The 26,769-nt window shown below is 38.2% G+C and overlaps 2 protein-coding genes across 26 annotated transcripts in view; one reads left to right on the top strand and one right to left on the bottom strand.

Annotated features, from left to right (window-relative positions):
* The window catches only part of Cfap20dc (CFAP20 domain containing), a 291,110-nt gene that overhangs the window by 138,701 nt on the left and 125,640 nt on the right, over positions 1-26,769 (bottom strand). For 16 of the 23 annotated variants that reach the window (XM_076544540.1, XM_076544522.1, XM_076544524.1 and 13 more), the window contains 5 exons: positions 10,433-10,569; positions 9,636-9,798; positions 7,784-7,852; positions 6,519-6,641; positions 1,705-2,036 (listed from right to left, as the gene is read on the bottom strand). In XM_076544540.1, coding sequence (XP_076400655.1) covers positions 1,705-2,036; positions 6,519-6,641; positions 7,784-7,852; positions 9,636-9,798; positions 10,433-10,569 — 824 coding nt within the window. The remainder of the gene's footprint in view (positions 1-1,704; positions 2,037-6,518; positions 6,642-7,783; positions 7,853-9,635; positions 9,799-10,432; positions 10,570-26,769) is intronic. The other 7 variants (XM_076544523.1, XM_076544539.1, XM_076544525.1 and 4 more) reach the window with 2 other exon arrangements.
* LOC143267276 (uncharacterized) overlaps positions 1-26,769 on the top strand; it is a 125,551-nt gene that overhangs the window by 22,835 nt on the left and 75,947 nt on the right. The gene's annotated exons all lie outside the window — the stretch shown is intronic.

Here is a 26,769-nt window from a genome sequence, read left to right as displayed (position 1 = left end):
TATAAATTGAACAGTTTGGCCAAATAATACCTTAGAAGTGATGACATGGGATGGAAACTCTAGTAGATGGCAAGGGCAAAAGTTTATTTATAATTTTTACAGCTTAATGCTTTAGGGGTAAAAGACATAGGTGTGTCTAATATTTAAATATCCAATATTTAATATGGTGGCATGAAATGCATTGTGTTTAGCATCATGTATTACTTCAGCACATGCCGAAGGCAGGATATTGTATAAAAAGGATCCTACATATACAAAATTCATTAGAAGATGTAAGCCTCATAGTTACTGTGAAAGCTCTAAGCAATACCTCCATATTCTTGGCTGGCTCTGCACATAGAGGTGTGGACCTCATCTACAATGCACTGTGCACAGGGCATTCTAACTCAGTTATAGTAATTTCAGAAACTTTGTAAGCATACATGAGTTTTTCTAATTATTTCTATATCATATTATTTGTACTTCTTAATTTTTAACTTGACTATGGTGCTTCTAAAATGTTTCTTCAACACATTGTTAAGAATAAAGATAAAAGAGCTGGGCATGGTGGTGCATACCTTTAATCCCAGCACTAGGGAGGCAGAGGCAGGTGGATCTCTCTGAGTTTGAGGCCAGCCTGGTCTACAAAGAGAGTTCCAGGACAGCAGGATTGTTACAAAGAGAAACACTGTCTTAAAAAATAAAATAAAATGAAATAAAACAAAAACAAACCCAAGAATAAAGATAAATTTAAGGCCGGGGATATGGGTACAGTGCTCACCTGACAAGCAGGGAGACTCAAATTTGATCCCTAGAACTCGCATAAAATGCTGGACGAGGTAGATAATAGGAAGGCCTGGAGAGGCCTTCCAGCATAACCTACGTAGTGAGCGCCAGGGCAGTAACAGACTTCAGAGAGAAAAAAGTGGTGGAAATGACACCAAGACCTCCACATTGTACACAAGTGCCTCCAACATACACAAGCTACATACGGACATGCACACACAGAGATGAATTACATACTCCCTAGATTCACTTCACATAGAGATAAAGTTGTAGTAATTAGTTTTTAAACAAATATTTCTAAGGCATATTCAGTTTGAGTTCCAACAAGTGTATAATAAAATTTTTTATCAGTTTACTAACTTATAATATTTTATATTCTAAATAATTCCAGACAAACACCTGTAAGGAGAGTCCCAGTACTAATTCATGATTCATTATCTGAACTTTAATTGGCACGAATCTTCAAATTCTGGGACCATATGGAAAATAATGAGTCCTAATAGGTCTAAGGTGAAAAGATGGCAGGGGAGGAAGGAGCCAAAAAAGTGTCATTGCTGAATGCTTAGCAACCACAGCACAGCCTCCCCAGAGACCCTGATCACTGAGCTGTCAGCTTTTCAGTGGTCTTGCTATCATGTACTCAACTATAAATTATTTCTAATTCTGTGAGGTAAAGATTAAAATGAAAAACATAAACAACTAAAAATTGGCTTCCATAATTAAACATGAAATTTGCTAATTATTTTTGTTAATAATAAAAAAATACAGAAATTTTGAGTTCCCATAGCAACCCGATGGAACTGTTGACTGACATAGCAATCTGCTGCATTTTTAAAAATAGCAATTGATTCCCACTCTTTCATTCCAACTTGTTTTAATGCTTATTGGCACGAATGGGACACTGTGCTTCAAGCCTATTTTACTTATCAAGCCGCGTACCTCTTCACTGCTGTCAGTACCATAAAAATCATCTTCCAAATGGGTGTCTCTCCTTGTCACACTGTTGTCCTCTCTTGGGTCCAGAATAAATGGATACCCCTTTGGGGACATATCATGACTCTTCCCATGAGGTGCTGATCTTGGTCTAGATGAAAAGGTGAAAATGTCCTTGGAAGCCATTTGGGTTTCCTCTGCCTGGTCAAGTTCATGGTCCTTGCTGGTTTCTAGCCGAAGGTGTGAAGCAATGCATGAGTCCCCACCTAGGAGCGACGATGGACTGCCACATGCCGGGTCAGAAGTCAGAGCAGCACTTTCAGGAAATATCCACTCATCTGACATTGGGGAAAGATGGTAACAGTAAGAGTTTTGTTCCATTAAATGTTCGTTTAGGTGGTTAGGGTAACATTTCTTTTGAAACAGAGGTTTTTCAAATAAGGAGAAGCCAGGGGAGGCATTTTCTCTATCATCTTGTGTCTTGCTAAACAGTTACTCACAGAACAGTGCCCAGAGCCACAGGCAACTCATTTACACTTCTTCTCCATTTGAGTTGAAACCCTGGCCAGGAAATTTTTAAGTCTGAAATAATTATCACCTGTCTTGAAGCAAGTTCTTTATAGCACAGCCTCATTAATTTGACATCCAGTGAGGGAAGTTGTCCAAATTTAAAAGGATTTGAGTTACTAATACCTCCCTTTTTACCTCAGGAAGACAGTACAGCATGTAACAAACTTTTAAAAACAGACCATCTGGTCATTGTGTGGGTTATGAATCAAGGAAACCATGGAAGGATGATGGACAGTCTATTTCTCGGCCTCTTGCTGATTGAAATAATTCACAGACTAAACTGAGCAGACATTGCAAGCAACTCTAAATCCACAGAAATACTGTTAATCTGAGTGGTGGTTTCTGAAGGGTGAAATACAATTTTATATTTAATTTTAGTAAGTTTTGATATAATTTTTTATTATTTGTTTTCTTTAAAATTCTGCATGTTACTAATGAGAGCAATTTTTATCAAATGTTTAAAAAACCTTCCATCGTTTATACCACACTGAAGTAGGTTTTATAACTATGATCTAGTCAATGTGAGATGACAATGCCTATAGGAAATGTAGTTAAAAGTAGTCTTTGCTTCCTTTCTTTAGGAAGACAGCAGGAGAGAGTCCTTTTCTTTGAATGCACTTTTTCTCCCTGAATTGTTTCAGTGTGGAGGCTTGCACCTGTTCTGCACAGCCCTTATGTGGACGGAGTAATTTATGCTGGACGCTTAATCTATTACAGCTATGACCACAAGGAAAGTAACTGCAGGACATGTAAGATTTGCCAAGTGCAAAGCCTACACCGTGACACATGTGACCCAGAGACCTCTTCCAAAATGACACTGATGGCCCAAATGGAAAGTGTTTAAGACTGCACTCATGAGTCACTCACCATGGACTTGCTACACAAAATGACTGGGAGGTAAAGGGGTTGATGAAATATGGCAGAGCTGGACTTGTATTTTCAGGTCCTTGGCAAGAGCAGCCTGAAGCTACTTTATCTCACACCTGCCAGTAGTACAGGTGGTCTGAGTCAGTGTGGGCAGCTGAAATGAACAAGTTGACTGGATGCTCCTATTTGGGGCAGCAAACCCTTCTGCATGGGGCTAGGCACATAGTGGGACTTTGTAAACCTAGTGTTAATCTGAAATAGTGTCTTCAACCCTGGGCTGCATAAATTACTTTGGGTTTGCAAAAATTTTGGTTAACAGTAAAAAGATTTGAAAAGGCAAAAGTCACAAACTAATTAAAAATATAACACACAATGAATCCCAGGAGTGTTTGCTGGTACTCACCCATGTTGCACGATGTGACTTTATTGCAACCCAAAGCTGAAGACATACTACATGTGCTGCACACACCATCACACCATAGTCACACCACAATTAAAACAAATACTGTCTGAAATACCTGGATTCCAGACTGCTATAAACTGTAGTATTTTTACCAGGCATACCAAGTTTTCTGGGTTTTTGTTTGTTTGTTTTTAGAGACAGGTCTTCTCTGTGTAGCCCTGGCTGTCCTAGAACTAGGTCTGTAGACCAGGCTGGCCTTGAACTCACAGAGATCTGCCTGCCTCTGCCTCTTGAGTACTGGGACTAGAGGTTTGAACCATCACTGCCCAGCTAGTTTCCTGTTCTTATAGACAAATGATAGCCTAATCATGTAAATAGAGATTTCAATTTTCTACTGTCATTCCTCAGCATAGTATTAGGTTGGTATTTTTTTGGATTGTATTGTGTTAAAGCTTTTTTTTTTCTCCCTTTGTTTCTTTTATTTTTTAAATATTTTTTTTTTTTTTGAGACAAGGGTTCTCTGTGTAGCCCTGACTGTCCTGGAATTCACTCTGTAGACCAGGCTGGCCTTGACCTCACAGGGATCCACCTACCTCTGCCTCAAGTGCTGGGATTAAAGGTGTGCTGCCCTCCCCCGAGGCCCCCCTTTTAACTCACTGTGTAGACCAGGTTGAACTCTATCACACAGAGATCCATCTACTTCTGACTCTGGAGGGCTAGTAATTCTACAGACATGTGTCACCATGTCTGGCCTCAGAATGTTTAATTTAAAAAAAAATTACGGTTTGAGTTGCTGGCTTGAGTTTAACAACAACAACAACAACAACAACAACAACAACAACAAATCACTGAATGAAATGTGGCTCAGGATTGAGACAAAGTTTCCAATAATTTATGAAACAGCTCTTTCATGCTGTTAGCTGTGACCATGCCATTTGTAAAGGGCATCCATTGTGGTTAAACCACAATTCCCAGAACTAAAATAACTTGGTTCCAACTTGGTTTTTAGATTCTTGTTTCCCGGACCTACTGATCCCAGAAACAACTGACCATAAGAGATGTCTGTTAGTGGCTTAGCATTCTTCGTCCTACTGGACATCCTACCTCCCAGCTACCAGCAGCAGTGGCTAACTGCAGGCTAAGAAAGGAAACACTTCAGTCTCCTTCTCCTTTCCTTGGTCTGCCCTGTAACCACCCACCCTGTAGTCAGGATGTGAGTCTTTCACTAGGGACCCCTTTGCAGGTTTTCTCCCAAATAAGGACCATGTTGTCCTAAATATGGTCAGCCCTTTGTCTGTTCTCCTTATACACATCATGTATTTATGTGAAGTAGCACTTTCAGCATTGACAATTATAAATGCAAAGTATCAATAACCTCTGAAAAATGCTGATGACACTCCATGTCTTAAAATATATATTTGGCCCCATCCATCTCATTAGCATTTTAATTTCCTTTCCACTTTAGTAAATGGTAAAATTATAATACACTTATATCTACATATTGAACAATTATTGGAAAATAAATTTCTTCTAAAATTTTATTATCACAGATGTTTGATTTGTATGCCCATTCTATATACATATACACCTGGTGTTTTATAAAACTTTCATGGGCAAGCCTAAAGGCTGAAAGTGGTTATAAAAGCCAGTGTGTTATTTTATGTACATGTATGTGTAAAGCTGGGGAACAGAAAGGATTCTTGGAATCTTCACTATTCAGTTAGACAATTTCTCATGACCTACTTGCCAAACATTATTAACTGCCAAAAAGTCAAAGTAGAGGGTGGTTTACACCACGGTATACTAAATACCTCATTGCCACCAGCTTTCTGGAGATCTGTACTTTTACCTCAAGTATTTCCATATCAATTGTAATGAATAATTTGGTGTGTTTTCTTAGAGAAATATGTAAATTACCATGTAATCACAATATTGCAGCAAACAAGATAAATGCAAGAATGATCACCTAAACATCTAATTAGTTTTTCTACACAGTCAGATTTATGCTAGAGACACTAATTGCACCTAACATTTTAATGAAGGTTTCAACACTGCATAAATAAGACTGACAAACTACAAACAATTTTCATTTATTTTCCTTTTTCCCTTGCTCAAAAACAATTTGCCTTTGTAAAAGTAGCAAACACCTGCTAGGCAAGATATGTTGATGGGCTCAGTGATCTCCATTGATGGAGAAGATGGGAAATACAGCAACAGATGATGGGCTTGTGGAAGGGCTCGGTGTTAGGGCAAAGCTTTCAAGTTTTAAAGTTTACTTTTGAATGGGAGAACTGGGGTATAATTGAAGGTAAAAAGGGAGATTTACAAACTATGATAAATTTCAGCAAATGATTGTATCATCATTTTTTGAAATGACTGAGTTTGAAATATTTGGGTTACAGGAGCTTAAATCAAGAGCTCTGTGAAGACTAATTAGGGAAAGCTATTTCTCTGGCCTGGTTGGAGGCCTGGCATTCTAAACTACCCATAATATAAAAGAGTTATGCATGGGCAGGTGAGTCATCTGGCTAAGGGATCAACTCTCAGGAAGGAAGGACCACACACCCCTAGGGAGATGAGTCTACCTTAAACCACAAAGAGGTGGAATAATTAACCATTTAAGGAGGTACTGTACTTTTCCTTCCCAGAATTCCTACTCCCTAACACTACGAGGCTGCTTGTCTACCACTTAGCCGACCTCCATGGTGGCATAACTCAAACATCAAGGCTTTTTTCCTTCTCTTTTTTATTCCTCTCCACTGAGAAGCTGCTGAGATTTTCAGTTTGTCTGCCTGGGGTTTTTCTTTCAAACTCTAATAAAACTGTTTCCAACTTTCCACTTGAGCCCATTCTCAAATTATTTATTAACAAAAACTATGAACCTCAACAGGGGACCCAAATTTTCCTGGGAACAGGCGACAACAGTGGTAGGACTCCCCAACATTTCCAGTAACACTTTGTGAATACTAAGGGTACTAACCTGGTTGGTCAGGAGCCTGAGGTTCTGGAGTGCTGCAACTTATTGGCTCTGTCCTTGGCTGAATGATGCTGTTGAGGGTGACGGTCACTTCCTCTTCATTCTTGTTATTTTCCCAGGAACTACCTTTATTGGAAGAGATATTTCCACTGCATTATTCTATTGATATTTGTAGAAAGTTGTTTTTGAAGGCTGGTATTAATTTTGTGTATTTTTATTTAATTATTTAAAAGCAAATGAGAGGTATTATTACAGTTCATGTGCATTTTTTTTTTAAAATAGTTGAATGTTTTAAGATGAATTTTGTTGGGTTTTGTAGAGCTTTACCTTAAAATGCTTTGATATTTGCACAAGGACATTTTAGATTTAAATTATACAGTATGTAATAAAAAGAATTCACAAACAATTTTAAAGGCATCTTATATTTTTTATAGATTTTATAAAAAAAATTAAATTGTAATTCTTTTAAAACAAGCTCTTTTCTTCATCCTCCTCAGAAAATGGATGTGGGTGTTACCACAGAAGTAGTATTTCTACCTGCCCTTGATAATAACAATGTAAAACCAGGAAGATTGAATCTTAACATTTTGGGAAATTGTGCTAACAATCTATTCCTGATGCCCTTGGGCTGGATTCAAGATAGATGAATATATACATTGAAAAATGTACATAGCCATGCCTCAAGTCCCATCTTTAAAGGGATAGACGAATATATACATTGAAAAATGTACATAGACATGCCTCAAGTCCCATCTTTAAAGGGATAGCCACTACAGCCTCTTACATTTACTTAATGTTTAAGTATGAAAGGGTTTGTATTTGAAACTACATCATATCCTCTGCAAAGACTCCCAAGGGAGACACAGCAGTGTAACATGAGTTCTGAAAGAGCCTGCTTTAAAAGAAAAGACATAAATTAAATCTGAAAATGATAATAAACTTCCATTTGGGGAGAGATTCAGGGAGGAATTTCCTCTATCACATTTGGGTCCCTTTTTGGGACAACAGCAGTAGTAATTTAAGCTTTCTTCAGCCCTGTAAAGGGAGGAGCCCGGCACTTCTGCACTCCTGTCTACTGAGTCTAGTCTGTCTCTGGTAGGGAAGACTCTAGAGCAATACTTTTGAAGAAAATTTGATTTCCATAATCCCCACAGAACAGACATTTATATTTTAAATGAATTGGCTCATAATCCTTTGAAATTTACAACAGAGAGATCCCACTGCCCTGAATATACGCAGTTCTGGGATAGTATTGGAGAGTGTCATACCACAGTGTGCCTCTGTGTTTTCTCCGCTGGTGCTTTTCAAGCGAGCTCTCCTGTTGTTGCTCTGACCTGCTGATGTTGTTGAGAAAGATCAGAATAGGTAGACTGGTTGATAAATTTCCATACCAGAGAACAAAAGCCAGAATAGAAAGTACTATATTCATTCAAATAATACAGTAAATATATTTATCATTATAATGAGAATATTCATGTATCATTTTGACATAATTTGAGGCTTTATAAAAGACACAACTTAGTCCTTAACAAAAATAGGTGTTAATTCATATTTCAACACTGGAATTTCTGTATGAGTGATGAATTTCATCCAAAGAATAGAGGGCTACAGGAAGTGTGATTGATGTTATTTATACAATATGTTATATTAAAAAGTATAAAAAAATGAAGTTGACAGAAAAATCCTTTTCCTATAGAGAGGAAGTGTAGCAGAATAAGGAGTTTTCTAAAGATGTCTAGTGAGCTGAGATCAAACCTGGAGAAGAATTCTGAAGTATAATTTGATATTTAAATAATAATCAGAGTAGCAGCTAATATTCACTAAATACTTCATATCTTAGAGCAGTATTATACACTTAACTGGTTTTTGTCATTGGCTCCTTCAACAACCTCTTGAGGTACCTCCCATTGGTGCAATGCTTGACTTGTTTTATAGAGAAGGAAACTGAGGTTCCAAGAGTAACATTGTGAAATGGCAGGAGAGGCCTTAGCAGGTTTGTAGCAAGGTGCCCCGCAGAGGGTGAGACATGCCTTGTGGGCAAGGTGGATGGCTGTGTGGCAGAAAGCTACTCACATGACAGAAATGGCATCCATGTGGGAAGGAGAAAGGGAGGGGAACAGAGGGGGAGAGGGGGAGAGGAGTAGAGGGGGAGAGAGGGAGAGAGAGGGGGGAAGAGAGAGAGAGAGGGAGAGGGAGGGAGAAGGAAGGAGAGGGAGAGAGAGGGAGAGGAGAGAGAGGGACAGAAAGGGAGGGAGAGAGAGGGAGAGAGAGGGAGAGAGAGGAAGAGAGAGGGAGAGGGGGGAGAGAGAGGGAGAGAGAGGAGAGCACAAAGCTGAGAGGTTTTGCTTAGAGGGGACTTTATATAAGATGACCTCAGGACTCTGGGCGGGCCCCCAAGGGGCTGCTCAGAATACTAACACCAATGGTGAAGACCTTGGAACCAGGCACCAGGCTACAGAGACAGCCACTGGAGGAACTGGGACTACATGTCTATGCTATTCATTTTCTCTCGCCATTTGCTATCCCCAGTGGATAAGATTGTCTGTAGTGGTTATCATTCACTTCTAACTCAAGTAAAATTAATTCTTCCTTTCCTTATTCACTGAAGTCAGACCAAGAAGGGAAGAAAGTTATAAAACAACTCAAAGTCAGGTTCTGTTCTCCATTTTTCAAATAAACACAGGCTACAAATCACTTTACTTCTCTCCTAGACTTGCGCTCTCAATCTGAAATGAGACAAAAGTCTTCCTACAGAGCTGTCTTTTTATATCAATGACAGAAAATAAAGAGCACAGGAAATAAAGGTTCTGCAAACAGAAACTGAAATGATAGTAAGAAAACTTAAAATAAACATGGAGTTTCCAAAATATAATGATAATCTGATGCTATTTTACTTTGGCATCTTTATCAGAAAGCAAAACCAGGACACTGGCTATTTGAAATACCAGAATAAACAACAGAACAGAGAAGACAAAATAATTTCAATACTCACCACCCACTTCAGTATTAAACAGCCCTTTTCTGGATATAGTCCTGTCTTGAATACTGCTTGATTATTTCAGTAAGAACAACTCTCACTATTTTCCACTGGCTCTTCCTTTCTACATGACTGTTGCTTACCTGGAATAGGCACTGTCTGCTTCACTTGATGGATATTTCCTTTCTCTCCTTGCTGCTCAGGCTCAGGTATCAGCAAGGCTGAACCTTGTGCAGTGTTAACATGCTTCTCTGCTGTAGGCTGTTGGCACGATTGGCTATTTTTGTACCCAATGGATCTTACTGTCTGTAAGGAAAAGGAATTAATATATATGTTTAAAAATAAGGAATTATATTTAATTTCTATAAAATCTATACACGAAAAAACTCAGACAAATAAGTGAGCAAAAACCAGAGTAACTTCAGCTAAAACGTGAGAGGAAGAGAAATTAAAGAAGACTGAAATTGAAGGAGAAGCGTAACCTGAGATGGAACAGCAGACAAGAAGACCTCCTAGACAAAACATTAAATGTACTGTGAGCGACACCTGCCTGCAACAGACAGAGAGGAGTGAGAAACATCCTGCATGTCAAAGACCTGAAGGAAGTTAAAACAAAAAGCAGACCATTTGAGAATGTGTGCATTGTATGGGTACTGGTCTACATCCAACACTTCTCTTGACAGAGAAGGCAAAATATGTTCATATATATTTGCTTGTAAGTAACATGTTTAATGAAAAGACTACTCAAAAACTTTAATTACGTTGATATGACAGAAGAGAAACAATTTTGAAGTCTTTATGATCCAAAATTCCTGTTGCAAATTTACATAAACCTACTTTGGGTACACAAATAGTCAGCTTTTCTCTCCTTCCTTCCCACAGCCTACACATTACCACCCCCTGCCCTTGCCTGAGTGAGCTCTTCAAACATTTCACCCACCTCACTGGAGAGCCTCATGTTATTACGTCTGCCAGAGAGTGGAGGTGGTCCAAGGACCCTGGACCCGAAAGCAATATGGCAAACATCTTGACTTTTACTGTTCCGGATGCTGCCTCCACCTCTGTTGATGAACTGGTCTGTTTGTTAGAGAAAGTCAATCCATTAATGGGTGAAGTAACAAAGATCATGTTACAATACTTCTCAAAGTACAGTTTAGATGTCATAGGATTGGAATCAACACCTATTCAAAATGAAAATAGTGTGTCAGATGCACAGAATCCATAGGATGTTTCTGATAAAGCAAGAGAACAAAGGATCATAAGGGAGGTTTAGCAGCTGAGAAGTAGCTGGCATTCCTTATATTACACTTCCCAAACTTATTTATGCAGCCCTGGTATTCTCTTAAAATAATTTTATTTAAATTGTTTCCCTAAAAGGAAAAAATACTTTTATTATCTTTTTAAAAAATGTGTACGTAGTACTTCTCAAAAATGGTGAGTACACAGTCACCCTAGGGTCTCTTGTGACTGTTCCAGTGTTTGCAGCATCCTTCTCCAGAACGCCACCAGAGGTCTCACAGGAAGGAAAGTGCGCTGTCTCCTTTATGTTACTTCACTCTGGCTCCCCAATGGCTGCCCAACTGCTCTCAGCCCTGATCACTTGTAGACACTGCCTTGACATTCCCTTCCATCTCACATCTTTGTTTGCTGTTCTCTTCAAACCCTGGTGCTCCCAATTCTCCCCAAGGCACTGCTGCACATCATCCCTAGGGTGACCTTTGTCTTTATGTCTTAGTCTTTACTTCTTCAGTCATGTCTCTGGGTCTTCCTCAGGGTGATAATTTCCCTCACCAAAGAACTTGCTGGAAGTTCACCTTTCCACATCTCTATACTATTCCCAGTAGTCTGTGCTCCGGCAGATGCAAAGTCAGTGGTGGCCTGCTTTTGACATCTTGACATAGAGTGGGCATCTAATACATTTTTGCTAAGGAAAATGAATTCATCATACTGAGTACAAAGGGAAGCTGGATTAAAAAACTCAGATAGTTCTAACTATGATTAGAATTAAAAATAAAAAGACCCACTGGTGTTTTATGTGCAAATCAAGGAGGAGGATGTGAAGGTTAACACTTGGCCTGAGTGGTGAGGCCCTGAATGTCAGCAGGGCTTTCAGGACAATCTCATGCCTGTTGGGTGATATGCAAAACTTCCTACTATCAAATAGACATTATATGTGTGCATCTGTATTTTTCTATTCACTTATAAATATCCATTTGAATCAATAGAACATAGCCAGTTTTTCAGGTTGAATAGAGAAAGAAAACTATACTCAAATTCTATGCTACTTGTAAAGTACATTACAGATACCACTTGTGTTTTTGATGATCAAGTAGAACACATTCTAGATGAATTATTGTTCTTAGTGTTGGTTTCCCTGAAGTGGTGGTTGCAGTGTATGGAGAGGCTCTGTGGGATATAGTATGGGCATATGGAAGATCTGTACCCTTATTTGCGGCTCTTCCTTGCCCTGAGAACTGTCCAGTTAGAAGTTTATCTTTCTTTTCAAAAACACCTTCTCACATTCTTCATCTAAATTCAGTTTCCTTCTAACCAGTTAAAATTCTTTTGTGTGAAAGACCATTTATTTTGTATTCTGTGTGCCTGCCTCTCAAGCCTAGTTTGGTAAACAGGAGACAATGACTTAATTTCACCAAAATTATGGATGCAATACAAGAGTGAAACAAGAATTGGGGGTGGGGAGTTTAGCAATCACATTGACAAAGTTCCAGGCATAATATAAAAAAAAATCAACATAGTTGATAAACTATGTATACTTATACTTTGAACTTTTTCATTTAAATTTATTATTTTGAGAATTTTATATGTGAGTACTATATTTATATTATTTTCATACCTCCTTCCTTCTCCAACTCCTACCATGGCACACATCCACTTCCATTCAAATTCATGATTTCTTCAATTATAGTTACATATATCCACACATACATATATAACATGCACACATACACAGGTACACATGCATACACATACAAAACCTACTGCATCTATTTAGTATGGCATGTGTTTAGGGCTGATGCTTGGGATTAGATAACCCACCAGGGAGCATGACCATGTAAAAAACTGATTCTTGGGGCTGGAGAGATGGCTCAGCGGTTAAGAGCACTGGCTGTTCTTCCTGAGGTCCTGAGTTCAATTCCCAGCAACCACATGGTGGCTCACAACTATCCATAATGAGATCTGGTGCCCTCTTCTGGTCTGTAAGCATGCATGTAGGCAGAGCACTGTAGAACTAACAAATAAATAAATAAATATTAAAAAACAAACAAACAAACAAACAAACAAACAAAACAACAACAACTGATTCTCCCTCTCAGCAGTCACCGAGCGCCTGTAGCTCTTTATCTAGGGATGGGACCTAGTCAAACATCCCCCATCCACAGTGGCATGCCATTGGTTGTTGCCACTATGCAGGTCCTTTCTATGCAACCATATTGTTGAAAATTCCTTGGTGTAGCCTCATCATAATGTCTAGAAGACATTGTCTAGCAGCAAGGCAACCTGGTCCTGTGCTCTTGCAATGCCTCACCCCACATAATGTTTCCTGAGTCTTAGTTAGGTGTAGGGGATGTGTTACATATAGATTGATCAGTTTGGGCTAGCACCTCATGGTCATTCATTCTCTGCATCTTCACCCAGCTGTGGGTCTCTAATAGTCTCTACCTGTTACAGAAATAAGCTTCTTTGATGATGAATGAGAGACACACTTATCTCCTGGTATAAGGATAAGTATTATCAGAATACAACTTGGAAATTTTATTAGTTTAGGCAAGTGATAGTAGTACTTCTCCTCTAGGTGGCTGGCTAGGTTTACAGTACCAGGCATGAATTCACTCCTATTGAATGAACTTTAAATGCAGTTAGAAAGCTGTAGGTTATCCCTAAAGTATCTACTACTACTTTACTGTTGGGGATATCTTGCCAGGCTAATCATTATGGTTCATAGCACTATTGGTTACTTTTCTCTATGGAAAGCTTTCACAGCACCTTCCAATACCATGAGACCTAGTCATCAGGAAGGAAGCTTTCAAGTGAGTTCTAGCTTGAATCCTCCAAGTTCTGTATCTGAAATGACTGTGGTGTTTTCAGTAAGAAGCCTCTACCTTCGCTTTCTGGGAGGCAATCTAGGGCAGTGGCAATAGATTATATTGTTCTGGGGTCTCTTGGACTCTCCTGTAACTGATGACTCGAAAGAAGGTTTCTTATGCCTGGTACTTGGTATTTTGTTAAGACAGTCTCTGGCTCATGTTTTGAGTATTATCACCTCAAGTGGTGCAACTTCATTTAAGCTCTACACACACACACACACACACACACACACACACACACACACACACACACACAACTATGTTTTAAAGTATGCTTTTAAAATAATGTTCCTAAGTGGCTTTTTCAAATATCGTTAGTGTTACTATCTCTCCTCCCTTCCTCTCCCTTGTATATTAACATCCCTCCCTGTTCCTAGTTAAAGTGACCCCCCCCCCCCGACTTCCCATTCACTTCTTGAGAGCACTGTGTCCTTAAAGGAGTATTTCACTTAGTGATGAACATGAAGTGATTATTAAAGATACAGCTAAAACTGAAATGCTGTCATCTTAAATCTCAGAAATCTAGTGATATGGGTAACCCATCAGAGATGACCACTCAGACACAGTTTACAGCCAATTGAAAGTTTTTATTTCAGCTGGCTGGGACCACACCCAAGTGTTGGGGGTGGTATCTAGGTGTGGCCCTGAGTATTCAGAACATGGGACTTTTAAAGGTAGAAACCATGTCCTGGCATCTCAATTGGCAGCTGCAGGGGGGCTTCACAGAAGTAAGCAGTTTGAAGCAAGCAGTTTTAATAGAAGCTAAGACAAGCAGTTAGCTGGAGGGGGTTCTGTACAAACAGGCAGTTTAACACAAACTGAGACAAGTTAACAAGGGCATCCTGACCTTGGGTCATTTCCCATGGGGTTCTCCATCAAGGAGATCAGATTCTAGTTAAACCTGGAATGACCTCAACAAGAATACAAGATGGAGGAACCTCTGCACTGTCTTGCCCTGTTATACTAGATAATATTCTGGACCTTAGAAGAAGATCTATTGTAAAGCTTCATTATAGAATAATCCACCACAGTATATTTAAATTTAAGTTTACTTAAAAAAACATTTTTGGTTATAAAGAGTACAAATACCTTATTATTTAAAGATATCTTTAAGCTTGATACCACAAAGAACATACCAGTTTTGTAAATCCTTTTTGTCCTAATAATTCACTGATTAGAATTATATTAACTGTCAAAGAAATTCTCCTTCAATGTGCAGTATGTTCCACATTTGTTAGGATAGGTTCCTAATTAAAAACTACAAGGTAAAGTAATTTAGTTTTTCAGTTTCTGAAATAAAACGTAGAAGGGACAAAGTTTTATTAACAAGAAAAATCTTAATAGAAGGAAATCATATGCATGTGCTTTGAATTTTAAATTAGCTATTTAAAAAGCTGATATCAATCTGAATAAAGTGAGGTTAAATATCAAGATTAGATTAAAATCATGCTTGAGGCATTTCATTTTTTTTGAGTTTGTGGAAAGTGAACTTCGTGTAAGTCAGGGATTTACCATTAATTATTTTGCTATTTTACTGAGGAGTGCATACCTTTGTAGTTAGATTGTAAAACCTGAGGGTGTGCTCTCTAATTGTCTTTTAGAGAAAATAAACACTCATTTTTTTTGTCTCAAAATACAATGTTCTAATTATTATAGTCATTTAAGCTTGCAAGGTTTTCAAAGCTTAACCAGACAGACCTATTACAGTTCAGCTCTCAGCACCGACAGCCAGGCCTAACACTTTCATCCACCATTTCACAGTCAACTCAGAGTGAAACTTGAAACCAGAGACCAGATTTTGGGTTAATTTTCATTTTAGCACATTGTGTTGTTCTATAGTAGGTACAAAACATGAGCAAATATTGATTCTAGTATGGTAATATTGTTTTGGAGAAGGCATCTGACCTTTCTAAGCCTTATTTCTTCATTCACAGCATTGGGATAACAATATATTTAAGTCATAGCATTTTCTGTTAAGATTATATGAAACTAGACATACTTTTCATGTCATGTCTTGGAGGGAGTAGATGCTTATTAAATAGATTGCTAGTACCTTCCATCTTGAATAGTATTCAAAGCTTACAAGATCTATTTATTATCATTTATTCCTTTCTTCATTCATTCTTTAGTAGTGACTAGGTGCTTACCCTGGTTGGTGTTGAGTGAGACAAGGAATAAGGTGGAACACTACCTTATTCAATGAGTTTACAGTCTCATGGGGGAGGTGGATGTTAAAACAACAAATTAACAAACAGTTCAATGATTATGATTATAGTAAGGGGTTACAAAGGAAAAGTATAAAGGGTTCTAACTGTGCTCAATGTATCCAATCTTTGGGGTCTAGGGAATCCCTTTGAGACTTAAAGGATGGTGGATGCCATGAATACCTACACAGTTCTCAGTCCTTCTCTATGCTGTTGCTCATTCTCTATCTCCATGGAAGAAGAAACTAAGCTATGCTCAGTGAGCGGGGGCTCAAAAACCAGTTTCTATTCATTTGCCCCCTCCTTTAATTATACGTGATGCTGCCCTCATTTAACAGCGGGTCAGTTAAGTCTATCTAACTAACAGCATTTGTTATTATCTCAAAAATGGATGATTAATGATTATATTGATAGGTATCAAAACTTCATGAATATTATAATCTAATGCATGTCAAGGGGATTAATGAGCTCTATGAGGAACTAAGCAGCTAACATATGACTTTAATGTCCTATTTCAAAAGGAGAAAAGCTGGGGGAAAGACTAAGAGAAGGACAAACTAAAGTGGCTTTAAAGTCTGGCATGTAAGGGTACTTGTGGGATGTGGGGTAACCAGATAACTTGAAAGTCTATGCCCAGTGCAAAGGATGTGACCCAATGCTGTTTTTAGACTGTTGAAGGACTGTCAGTCTACAAGCCATGGAAGTGTGATGAAAAGAAAAACAGATAGGTAAATGTCTCAGGCAGGAAAGGCCATGGGAGATTACAATCTAACTTCAACTTTTGCAGATAATTAAAATCAGTACGTAGTCTTATCTCATTAATACAAAAAGTTTATGACACTTTTCAAAAGCAATAGAATAATATTAAAAAGTATAATTAGATTGTATATTTCTGTGCTGAACTGGAGTAGGAAGTTAAGACAGTTTGTGTGTGAAGCTGGGCCAGTTCTGCAAGGTACAAGGCTGTGTGGTGGATACTAGTTTTCTCCACGGGGTCTTGAAAGGCAAGAACTAGCCTAGTTTTTGCTCCTTATACTTAATGAGGAAAAATAAAAGTAATTTTAAAGAAAATGGTTTTACTTTGAGAAAGCTTTCCATTCTGAATAAGGAGTACAGTTTATTTGGTCCAGGATTTGGGTTGGAATTAGGGCATTTTCCCATAAATCCAGCAGGCTTCTGGGAGATTGCCTTCAAATTTAGTTTTAGTGCTTGTAACATAGTGACAGGTCACTAAATGTTATCTTTGGTTATGACCATGATGAATTGCTGATAAATATCCTTAGTGTTTAAATAATCTAGTTAGCATTATTTTATTCATTTATTTGATCACTCAGTCAACAAGTGTTTCCTGTGTTCCTTGTAAGTACTAAGTATTCAGGTGCTAAGTACTAAGTTAGGTGGTAGAGAATACGACCATAAATGGGATCCTGTAATGTCCCCCCCACCACAACATTCCCCCCATGTGTGTGCATGTGTTTGTGTGTGTGTGTGTGTGTGTGTGTGTGTGTGTGTGTGTGTATGTAGGTGTGCACACACACAGTGTGCCTGTGGAGGTCAGAGAACAACCTGCAGGAGTCAGTTCTCTCCTACCACGTGATGTTCAAGGGACAGAACTCAGGTTGTCAGGCCTGGGTAGCAAGCACCTTTACTTATTGAGCCATCCTGTTAGCTCAGGATCCCTGTAGTTTTGGGGGTAAATAACTAATAAAAGTGAACTAGAAAATACCAGGTAGCGATAAATGTGCAGAAAGTAAGACAAAGCAAAGTGGGAGGATCGGAGCCTTAGGGGTGACTGGAAGACACTAATGAATATAGAGAATAGCCATTAGTGATAATGTATCTGAAAATATTCCTAACAGCCAGAAATTGGAAACAACTTAGATGGTCCTCAACAGAAGAACAGAAAAATAAATGTACATTTACACTATTGAGTATTATGTTAAAAATGACATCATGAAATTTGCAGGCAAATGGCTGGAACTAGAAAAATCATCCTGAGTGAGGCATCTCAGACTCAGAAAGACAAATATAGTTGCTTATATGAGGATATTAGCTATGAAGTCAATGACAGTCAAGCTACAATCCATAGAATCACAGTGAGGGACTAGAGGTAGTGGATATATCTCATTAGGAAATGGAAACAGAATAGATAGTTATAGATGGGTGGTGAGGGTGAGGGGCTGCAACTAGAGGACCAAGTGGGGGTGGAGAAGATTGAGGGAATACAGGGAGAGGAAGCAAAAATTAAGGGATGTTTGAAGGGTAGTATGGAAACCTGATACAGTAGGAACTTCCTAATACACACACACACACACCTAAAGGAAATTCTCAAATAATGGGGGAGACAGTCCCAACTGACCATCTCTTGTCACCAAACGAAGCTTCCAGTACTGGTTTGAGTAACATCTAATTGAATTGTTGGCCAAAGGGGCCCCATGAGAATCCCCAAACAAACTAGGTTATTGCCAAGATTGCAGGTTGCTTTCTACAAACTGACAGTAGGGCTCTATTACTGAAGACAACATCTACACAACTCATTGAAGATGGAGATGTCAAGCTGGTGCCTACATATAGGTGTCACCTCTAAGTTACAGTGTATTTGGTGCAAGACCATGTTCCACATGCTCTCAAAAGAGAAACATAAACACCAAGTCAACCACAAACCTTTTATCTACAATGGTGTCCTGCCTGCAAGATATGCTAGAGCAATGGTGGCACAAAGCTGTGGGAGTAACCAACCAATAACTGATTTGACTTAAGGCCCACTCTATGAGATGAAACCCATACCCGACACTGCTTGGATTACTAGGAACCTGAGGCTTGATAGTCCAGGGACCTAGGGCAAAACCAAACAATACTGGTCTAAAAGAAAAAAAAAGATACTGATAAAATGACTCCTAATGATATTCTGCTGTTCTTAATAGATCAGTGTCTTGTTCAGCCATCAACAGAGAAGCTTCCTCCTGCAGCAGATGGGAACAAATTCAGAGACACACAGCCAGACATTACACAGAGTGAGAGACCTTGGAACACTCAGCCATAAATAGTGTGTCTCCATCAAGTCTCTCCCCTTAGAGCTCAGGGAACCCTGGGGAAGAGAAGACAGAAAGTGTAAAAGCCAGTGGGGATGGAGGAGATCAAGAAAAAAAGGCCCTCGAAACCAATATGAGCAAAGCTCATGAACTCACAGACACTGAAGCAGCATGCCCAAGGTGTGCATAGATCTGCACCAGGTCCTCTGCCTATATATATCCAGTTCAGTGTCTTTATGGGACTCCTGAGTGTCTGAACAAGTGTGTCTCTGATTCTTGTGCTTCCTCTTGGGCTCTTTTCCTTTTGTTGGTTTGTCTTGTCTAACTTCCATAGTTAGACAAGTTTTTGTTTTATTTTATTTTATATAATATGGCATATTAAAAGAAAACGAATAAATGAATGAATGCCAACCTAGCTGCTAGGTTAAAGGTTAACAATAGAAATGTCACTCATACCTCATAGGACAGTGATGGGGAAGGGGAGGGCAGCCCTGGCAGCTGACAGGTTACAGAGAGGAGGCTAGGAGTAGATAGAAGACTGAGCCAGGTACAGTGGAGAATCTTGAAGCCTGACTGATTAGCAGTCAGGGTGCTTCTCTATTTATCTAGAATTCAGTAAGCATGGATAGATTCGTGTTGTTCCAAAACATAGGTCATATTATTTGTGTTTTTGGATATGTGTTCAGCTTCCTCACGCCTATCTTTTAGTTATCATTGATAAGCTGTGACAAAACAGAGTTATTTTTACAATAATTTTACAATCATTGAGGAGTAACATGAACCACACAACACAATTTCTAGGCAGCTCCTGCAGCTTCAAGGACACTAGACACAAAATTTCCAAGCCAGCCCAGGGTTGGGGGGGCATCCCACCCCCACTTTTCCCCAGGGTACTCTTGAGCAGGAGCAGCATGAAATATTAGATAGAAATTTAGAGGGAAAAGAAACAGAAAATACAGGATAGCCTCAGGAGGGCCTGGATCCTAATCCATCAGGTCTCTGTCAAAGGGCTTTTAAAGGAAGGCCAAGGATTGGAGAAAAAGACCTCCCCCCAGCACAGCCAAGTGCAGACCATTCCAGACACCTGGTAACCATGCACGGGGCCAAGCCATCCCCTGATGCAGCCCTCTGTGTAAAACAAGCTCAGATCTCACTGGGAAACCTCTGTGGACTCCCAGGCACAATACCATGTCCTGAGCAGTAGTATATCATTAACTCTTAATGGTCAGAGTGTCAATAGGCCCAAGAAAATTCCTGCAGTCATTATTCAATTTCTGGCATAAAACAATTATGCCAGAATGCTTACAATTTACATTTGCTGAATTTATTTATATGTCTAATCCTGGCATTCTTTTTCTCTTTGGTCATATGACACCACAGTGGCCATTCACAAGCTAACTGTTCTAAGAAAGGGAGGTCCTGAAACCTCATTCTTTTATCATCTTTCCACACCATTCTTTACTCATCAATATAAGTTCCTGTGTAGGGCAGAGGTAACTCCAGCTAATATAACAATGTTGCCATATATGCCACGTAATAGCCTGAGTGTACAGCGGGAAGAGGCTTGAAATCTGATCTGTGGCCAATTCCTCTAGCTCACCGAATCTTGTTGACCTTTTTAAATTTACTTTGTTTGGATTATCTTGTTCCTGAGTAAGTACAGGGGAAGATGTTTCAAGAATATCTCATAAAGAGACCTCTGGCTTCTCCAAGGCATAAGGAGGAAGACCTTCCAGCTGATAAGGACATCTTCCTAAAAATGGGAGTAGTACTAAGCTTAGGACTTTTCTGGGGAAGCTCAGAAGCAGTATTCCTGGAAGAAGGCACAAATGTTTCATAAGAAAATTTCTATCAATCCAATATCCCCAAATTGTACAAATATTTTGGGGGGAGTTGTTGTGTTGGGCTTTTGTTTTTTGAGAAAACTTACAAGTTGTAAGGGTAGGGAAGAGGAGAGGATCTGGATGGACTTGGGTGAGGGGAAGAATATGATCAAAATATATTTAAATTAAAAAATTTTAAATAATAATAACAATGTAGTTTAAAATTTACACTGATATGTAACTAGATATTTCCTTATACCACAAATAAAAAATAGCTCAACATTTAATAGATTTTATAATTTGCCAATCATTTTCAATTTCTTTATAATTCTACATATATTGATAACTTTTTCAAGATAGCCAACATATATTAACCATTATGTATATGCATACACACACTTTTTTTTGAGACAGGCTCTTGCTATGCCACCGAGGCTGGCTTCAAACTTAAAGTCCTGTCTCAGCCTTCTGAGTGCTCAGATTCCAAGTATGTCACCATATTCCAGCTTCCATTATATCTTATTAGTGAAAATACTAGTATTTGGTAGAGAAATATATTTTAATTTTATATCAATTCTCAAGAAATTTTAAGGTTCACAATGTAGAAAGAAGGATTTACAAATGTTCAGTAATTGGTCTAACATAATGTATCATTAATACAAATCATTAATATAGTTAGAAAATTAAAATTCTCTAATAAAAGGTGTCTTGAGAAAGCAGTTTTCTCCCTCAGCCCCTGTCTGCATTAGTTCCTGCTTCCAAAAGTAATCATTAAGTTTATTTAAAGCTTCTATAAATGTCATACCTAGGCCACCATGTTTTTTATTCCAGCAGTGGAACCAAATTGCAATATGGCTGTGGGCTTCCATTTTTCACCAACTGACATAACTTTGAGATCATATTCCAGATCATCACAGGCAGAGCACACTGCTCTTTGCACAGCTGCACAACAGTTTACTATAAGCTTGCCGAACCAGTTTCCAACTGTACACAAGTGGTTTGCCTCTAGGTTTTGTTATTACAAGCAGTGCTCTAATGAGTATCTAAGGGAGAAATGTGCCAGGAATGCATGCCTCTGATCTCTGTGCTAGGAGGCCAAGGCAAGAGCAAGGGTCTGTAAAGTTTGAATTAAAAGAAGGAGGCGGGGGCAGAACACAAAGACTGGTACAAAAATAATTACGCAAGTATCTGATGGATTAAGTTCAATTTAGTAGTTAATGTTACATTTTATATTATTAACATTTCAACATGTGTATAAATTATATAGAAAAACTAAAATTCTCTCTACAGCTGGTTTATGATATGCTTGCTATAAAAGACTTCAGAAGCACTGATCAATATCATTTTGAAAAGTATTTATGTGTATCTGTGTAAGACTATGTGCAGGTTCATGCCTGTTTACACACTGGAGGTCAGAATAGGGCACTAGCTGTCTTCCTCTACCATTCCTTGCTTTTCCTGTAAGGCAGAGTTACTCTCTGAGCCTGGGCAGGAAGGCAGCCAGCATCCATGATCATGATCTTTCTGTCTCCATATCCCTCAGCCTGGGTAACAGGTGTGCTCAGTTGCCTGGCTTTGTTCAGGGGTACTGGAAACTAAACTTTGGTTCTCATGTTTGCACAATGACCATTCTGAAGTCTCTAGGCATTTCTAGCTCCCAATACCCATTCTAAATTCATCTTCAGACAAAAAAATTTAAATGAAGGAATGAATGGTTGTGCTGTTTTATTTTTATTGAAGATAAGGAAAAAGGATATTCAAATTCAAATTTAAAAGATGAGTTTATTTTTGAATCATCAGACAATGGAAATAAACATTATGTGATCTCTTTAACCAACAAAATTAAAGAACTGCCTCTCTAGCTTGTGTTTAGTTTTCAAGTTCTTATACATTTTAGATGTTAATCTCTGTTAGAGCTGCAGTTGTGACAGGGCAGGGCAGTGCAGAGGTTCCTCCATCTTGTGTGCTCACTGAGGCTATTTTAAGTTTAACTAGACATCTGACCTCCTTTTGCAGAATCCCAAGGACAATTACCCAACTCTATTCTAGGCACCAAAGGTCAAGATACCTCAACTAATTTATCTTAGATTCTGTTAAACTTCCTGCTTGTGCAAAACCTCCCCCCTGTAGCCTCCAAACAAGACAACAGGATTTGACTTTGTCTTTAAAAGTCCCTTGTTCTAAATGCTCAGGGCTAAGCCTGGGTCCTGAATACCTGAGTGTAGTCACAGCTGGCTAGACAGACTTTCAGTAGCCTACAGACTTGTGTCTGTGTGGTCTTTTCTGGTGGGCTCCCTATAACACAGGAAAGATTTTTCTCCCACTCTGTAGGCTATTTCTTAATTCAATCAAATATTTCCTTTGTTTTAATTTCATATCAGTTGTCAATTCTTGGTCATATTCCTTGAGCCACTGGAGTCTTTTTTTTTTTTTCCAGAAAGTACTTGCATATGCCTATATCTTGAAGTATATTCCCACCAATAGTTTCAGAGTTTCCCATTATATATTAATATCTTCAATCATTTTGAACTGATTGATGTAGGCGAGAAAGGGATCTAGAGTCATTCTTCTAGGTCTGAATATCCAGCTTTTTCCACACCATTTGTTGAAAAGGCTGCCTTTTCCACACTGTATGTTTTTGACATCTTTCTAAAAAATCAGGTGGTTGTAGCTATGTGGTCTGTCTCTGGTCCTTCATTCTATCTGTTGATCTATATGTTTACTTTTGTCCCAGTACCATGCTGTTTTTGTTATTATGGCTCCATAGTATAACCTGAAATCAGGCATACTGGTATCTCCACCATTGGTCTTTTTCCTCAAGACTGCTTTGGCTATCTGGGGTCTGTTATGCTTGGATAATAAAATTTAGGATTCATTTCTTTTTTCTATTCATCTGAAGACTGTCACTGGACCTTTCATAGGGTTTGCATTGAATCTTCAGATTGGTTTTGGCAATATAGCCATTTTCACAATATTTATTCAACTGACCCATTAATTATGGGAGGTGCTTTGGCTCCTATGAGGGCATACACTATTTTATTTTATTCTTAGGTTTTTCTGTTTCACAGTAGAATGTGATCCTTGGTTTGAATCTTGCTTTCATAATATGGACTATAAACAAGAAATCTAATACATATTTCACCAGTGCCACAGACAGGTTGCTGATTTCATCCTCTTCCTTCTTTCCCTCCCTCCCTCCTTCCCTCCCTAGCCAGCTTGCTCCCTCCTTCCTTCTTTTGTCTTCTAGATGGATTAATTCACAAGTCTACAGTTTTGGTAGGAGGTAGAAATGTCAGTTTTCTCTTACTCATAAAGAAATTGAAAACACAGTTAGATGGCTGTTGTAAAAAAGTGGGCAACAGGGAAAACCATCTTTCAATTTTTAAGTAAATTACTACTTTTGATTTGTGTTCAGTGGGCCACTGTATCTTGTCATTAATGCTGACATTATGCTTCATTTCAATAGCCAGACCATATTCTCTGGTTCAGTTAAACTGGGGTTCCATTACTGAAAGTGAGATGATCAGATTCCACAGTCCTAAAGTTATTAACTAATGTGCACTGGGATTGACAAAGAAAGCAGTGGGAATGTGGAACTTTTTGGAAACACTGGCTTCTTAGAAACAGTGATTTTATTAATTCCATTCAATACTCTTGATTAAGCTATATGGCATTCAATAAAACAGTCTAAAACAGTTAAAAACTCCAAGGTTTCTTTTTTTTTAGTGGTGTGAAAATCCACAGGAAATGGCTACTTCTCTAGAGGCCTCATTGGGATCTCTCAATATGTACATTTATGATAAAATATCAAAATTTACATGAGCACTACACAGCCAATTATATGAGCACACAGTCATTTTCTCATGTAATTCAAATTTTATTGTGGGAGTTCACTTTCTAGGAGAAAAATACAAATAGTTCAAATAAAGACACATCTACTGGCTTATCCACACTTAAAATAATCTGCCCTTGGGCATAATTCTTAGAAATACCATTCAAATCAAACGCTTGCACAGAGAGCAAAAATTAATACATTCTCTTCTAGTAAGCTTTAAAGTTCACATACATGAAAATCAGCTCCCAAAATACATTTGTAGAAAGAGAACCACACAGTATCTACCATGTATGCTCATGTCATCCTGGCTGTCGTACATGTGCAATGAGATTGGCCTAAGAGGCACAATCATAATGGATTAAAATGGATATAATTGGTAGTCACAAAGAAAAAGAAATATGCTCATGGATTTTGGCAATTAGTAATTTTCTGTATACATGATGCAAGTTGAATTGACTATTATTATGAATCAAAATTCCACTTATACAATTTGCAAAAGAAATAGTAATATCCTCTTCTGCAAGTTGGGTTTGAATGCAGCCTATGAAAATGTTTCTGTTTAGTTGTAACATTGATGTAATTAGTATTTATTAAATCTTATTCAATTTAAGCATCTATGAGAGCTTTAAATAAGTTGACAATGATATTGTACATTCACTTGTATTTATTTTAAAGACAGTTCATAAAATATTCAGCTGGAAGGTCATGAGGTTAAAAAAAAGATGATTTATAATCATGTCATTATCATTTGTTCCACACCTTAATCATTCTTGTTATTGAAAATGATCACACTTCATTAAGTTCAGATACAGTGTTTATTATTGAAAATACTTTTCCTGCATTCTGCAGCAAATATTAAGATTAAACTGTCACCTGAAAGGTAGTGAGCTTACTTTTATGCTTTTATGGTTTTCGATGGCTCCTTAACAAACATGGCTTGTACAAAATCTATTTCTCTTTGTGTTTAGATATAGTATCTACACATTTTCACTGTTAACCTCATTGTTAGCAAAAAGTACTACTCAAAGTGGGTAAGCATGAAGCAGGTGAGGTTTGCATCATACATTCCCCCTCTCTGCTTTTCTATGAGTTTGGGAATGATGCAATAAAGTGTTAATAGTATAGTGCCTACTTATATATAGACTTCTTTTGTACTGAAAAAAAGGACAAAAGAGATTCAGTTCTTTAGGGATATGTGACTTCTGGTATATAATGCTGATTAAGTTTGACAGAGAAAATACATGTGATACAGAGTTCATGCTTTCAACTTTTATCACAAAACCTTTCCCTGTTACTATGTGATGTCCTTTAAAGCTCTGATCACTTTCTTGGCCACACCTGTTATCTGAGAAGCCACAAATCCTGCCACTTCCCCTCAGCTTCTCTCGGTGCCACTCCTTTCTAATGGCCCAGCTCCTGTCAGTCTGGAATCCTGGTGTTAAATTCAGCATCTCTTTATTGAGGGACAAGAAATGCTCCCATGGTGCATTTCTAACAGCATTTCATCACTCAAGTCATTCCTTATATTAATCCATGAAAAATAGTCCAAGAATTTGCTATCTCCTTGCCTTTACTCAGTCTTCTGCCCTAACATACTTCCATACATCTCTTCTTAATTAATTATAAATACACATTATAAATACATAAATATGCATAGAATACTTTAGTACTTTCAGGATCTACTTCTACAGATGATTTGTCACTATGACTATTCTTTAGCTTCCTTTGAATTACCTCCCTGTATTTGAGTATTACTTGAACCATATGACCTTTCAGACTGAGTGATACAGTGGTTTCAATGTTGGCTCCACGTAACAATCACTGGAGGAGGTTAAAAAAACAAACCAAAACAAAATAGACTAGCCAAATTAACCAAGAGTCTCTATAGGGAGAGTCCTGACATCAGGAAAAAAATGTTTTGTGCTGTTAAATGCTTAAACATTAAAATGTTTCAGGGGTTCAAACATCTAGGGAGTTGAGCTTAAATAGGGTTTGATATTAAGGTGTTTCATTGATGTGGTCAACTGGTAGGAGGTCTGTATAGAGGTAGAATACTGGAAGCCTTAGAGTATTTAGTTTAGCTTACAAGTTTAAAAAAATCTTTAGAGACTATGCAAAAACGAATGATACATATTCAGGCAGGGTGACACTGTCCATAACTGAAATGAAGTTTCCTTTGTTAAACTGACAGTGAACTTCCAGGTGGCTGCAGTCCCATCACTCCCTAGAGCTCCTTCACAGAGAAAGCATTACTTGTCTTTTATGGTAGTACTTGAA

The sequence above is a fragment of the Peromyscus maniculatus genome, chromosome 9 (assembly GCF_049852395.1).
Source record: "Peromyscus maniculatus bairdii isolate BWxNUB_F1_BW_parent chromosome 9, HU_Pman_BW_mat_3.1, whole genome shotgun sequence".
NCBI lineage: Eukaryota > Metazoa > Chordata > Mammalia > Rodentia > Cricetidae > Peromyscus > Peromyscus maniculatus.
This window is presented reverse-complemented; position numbering and strand designations above follow the sequence as displayed.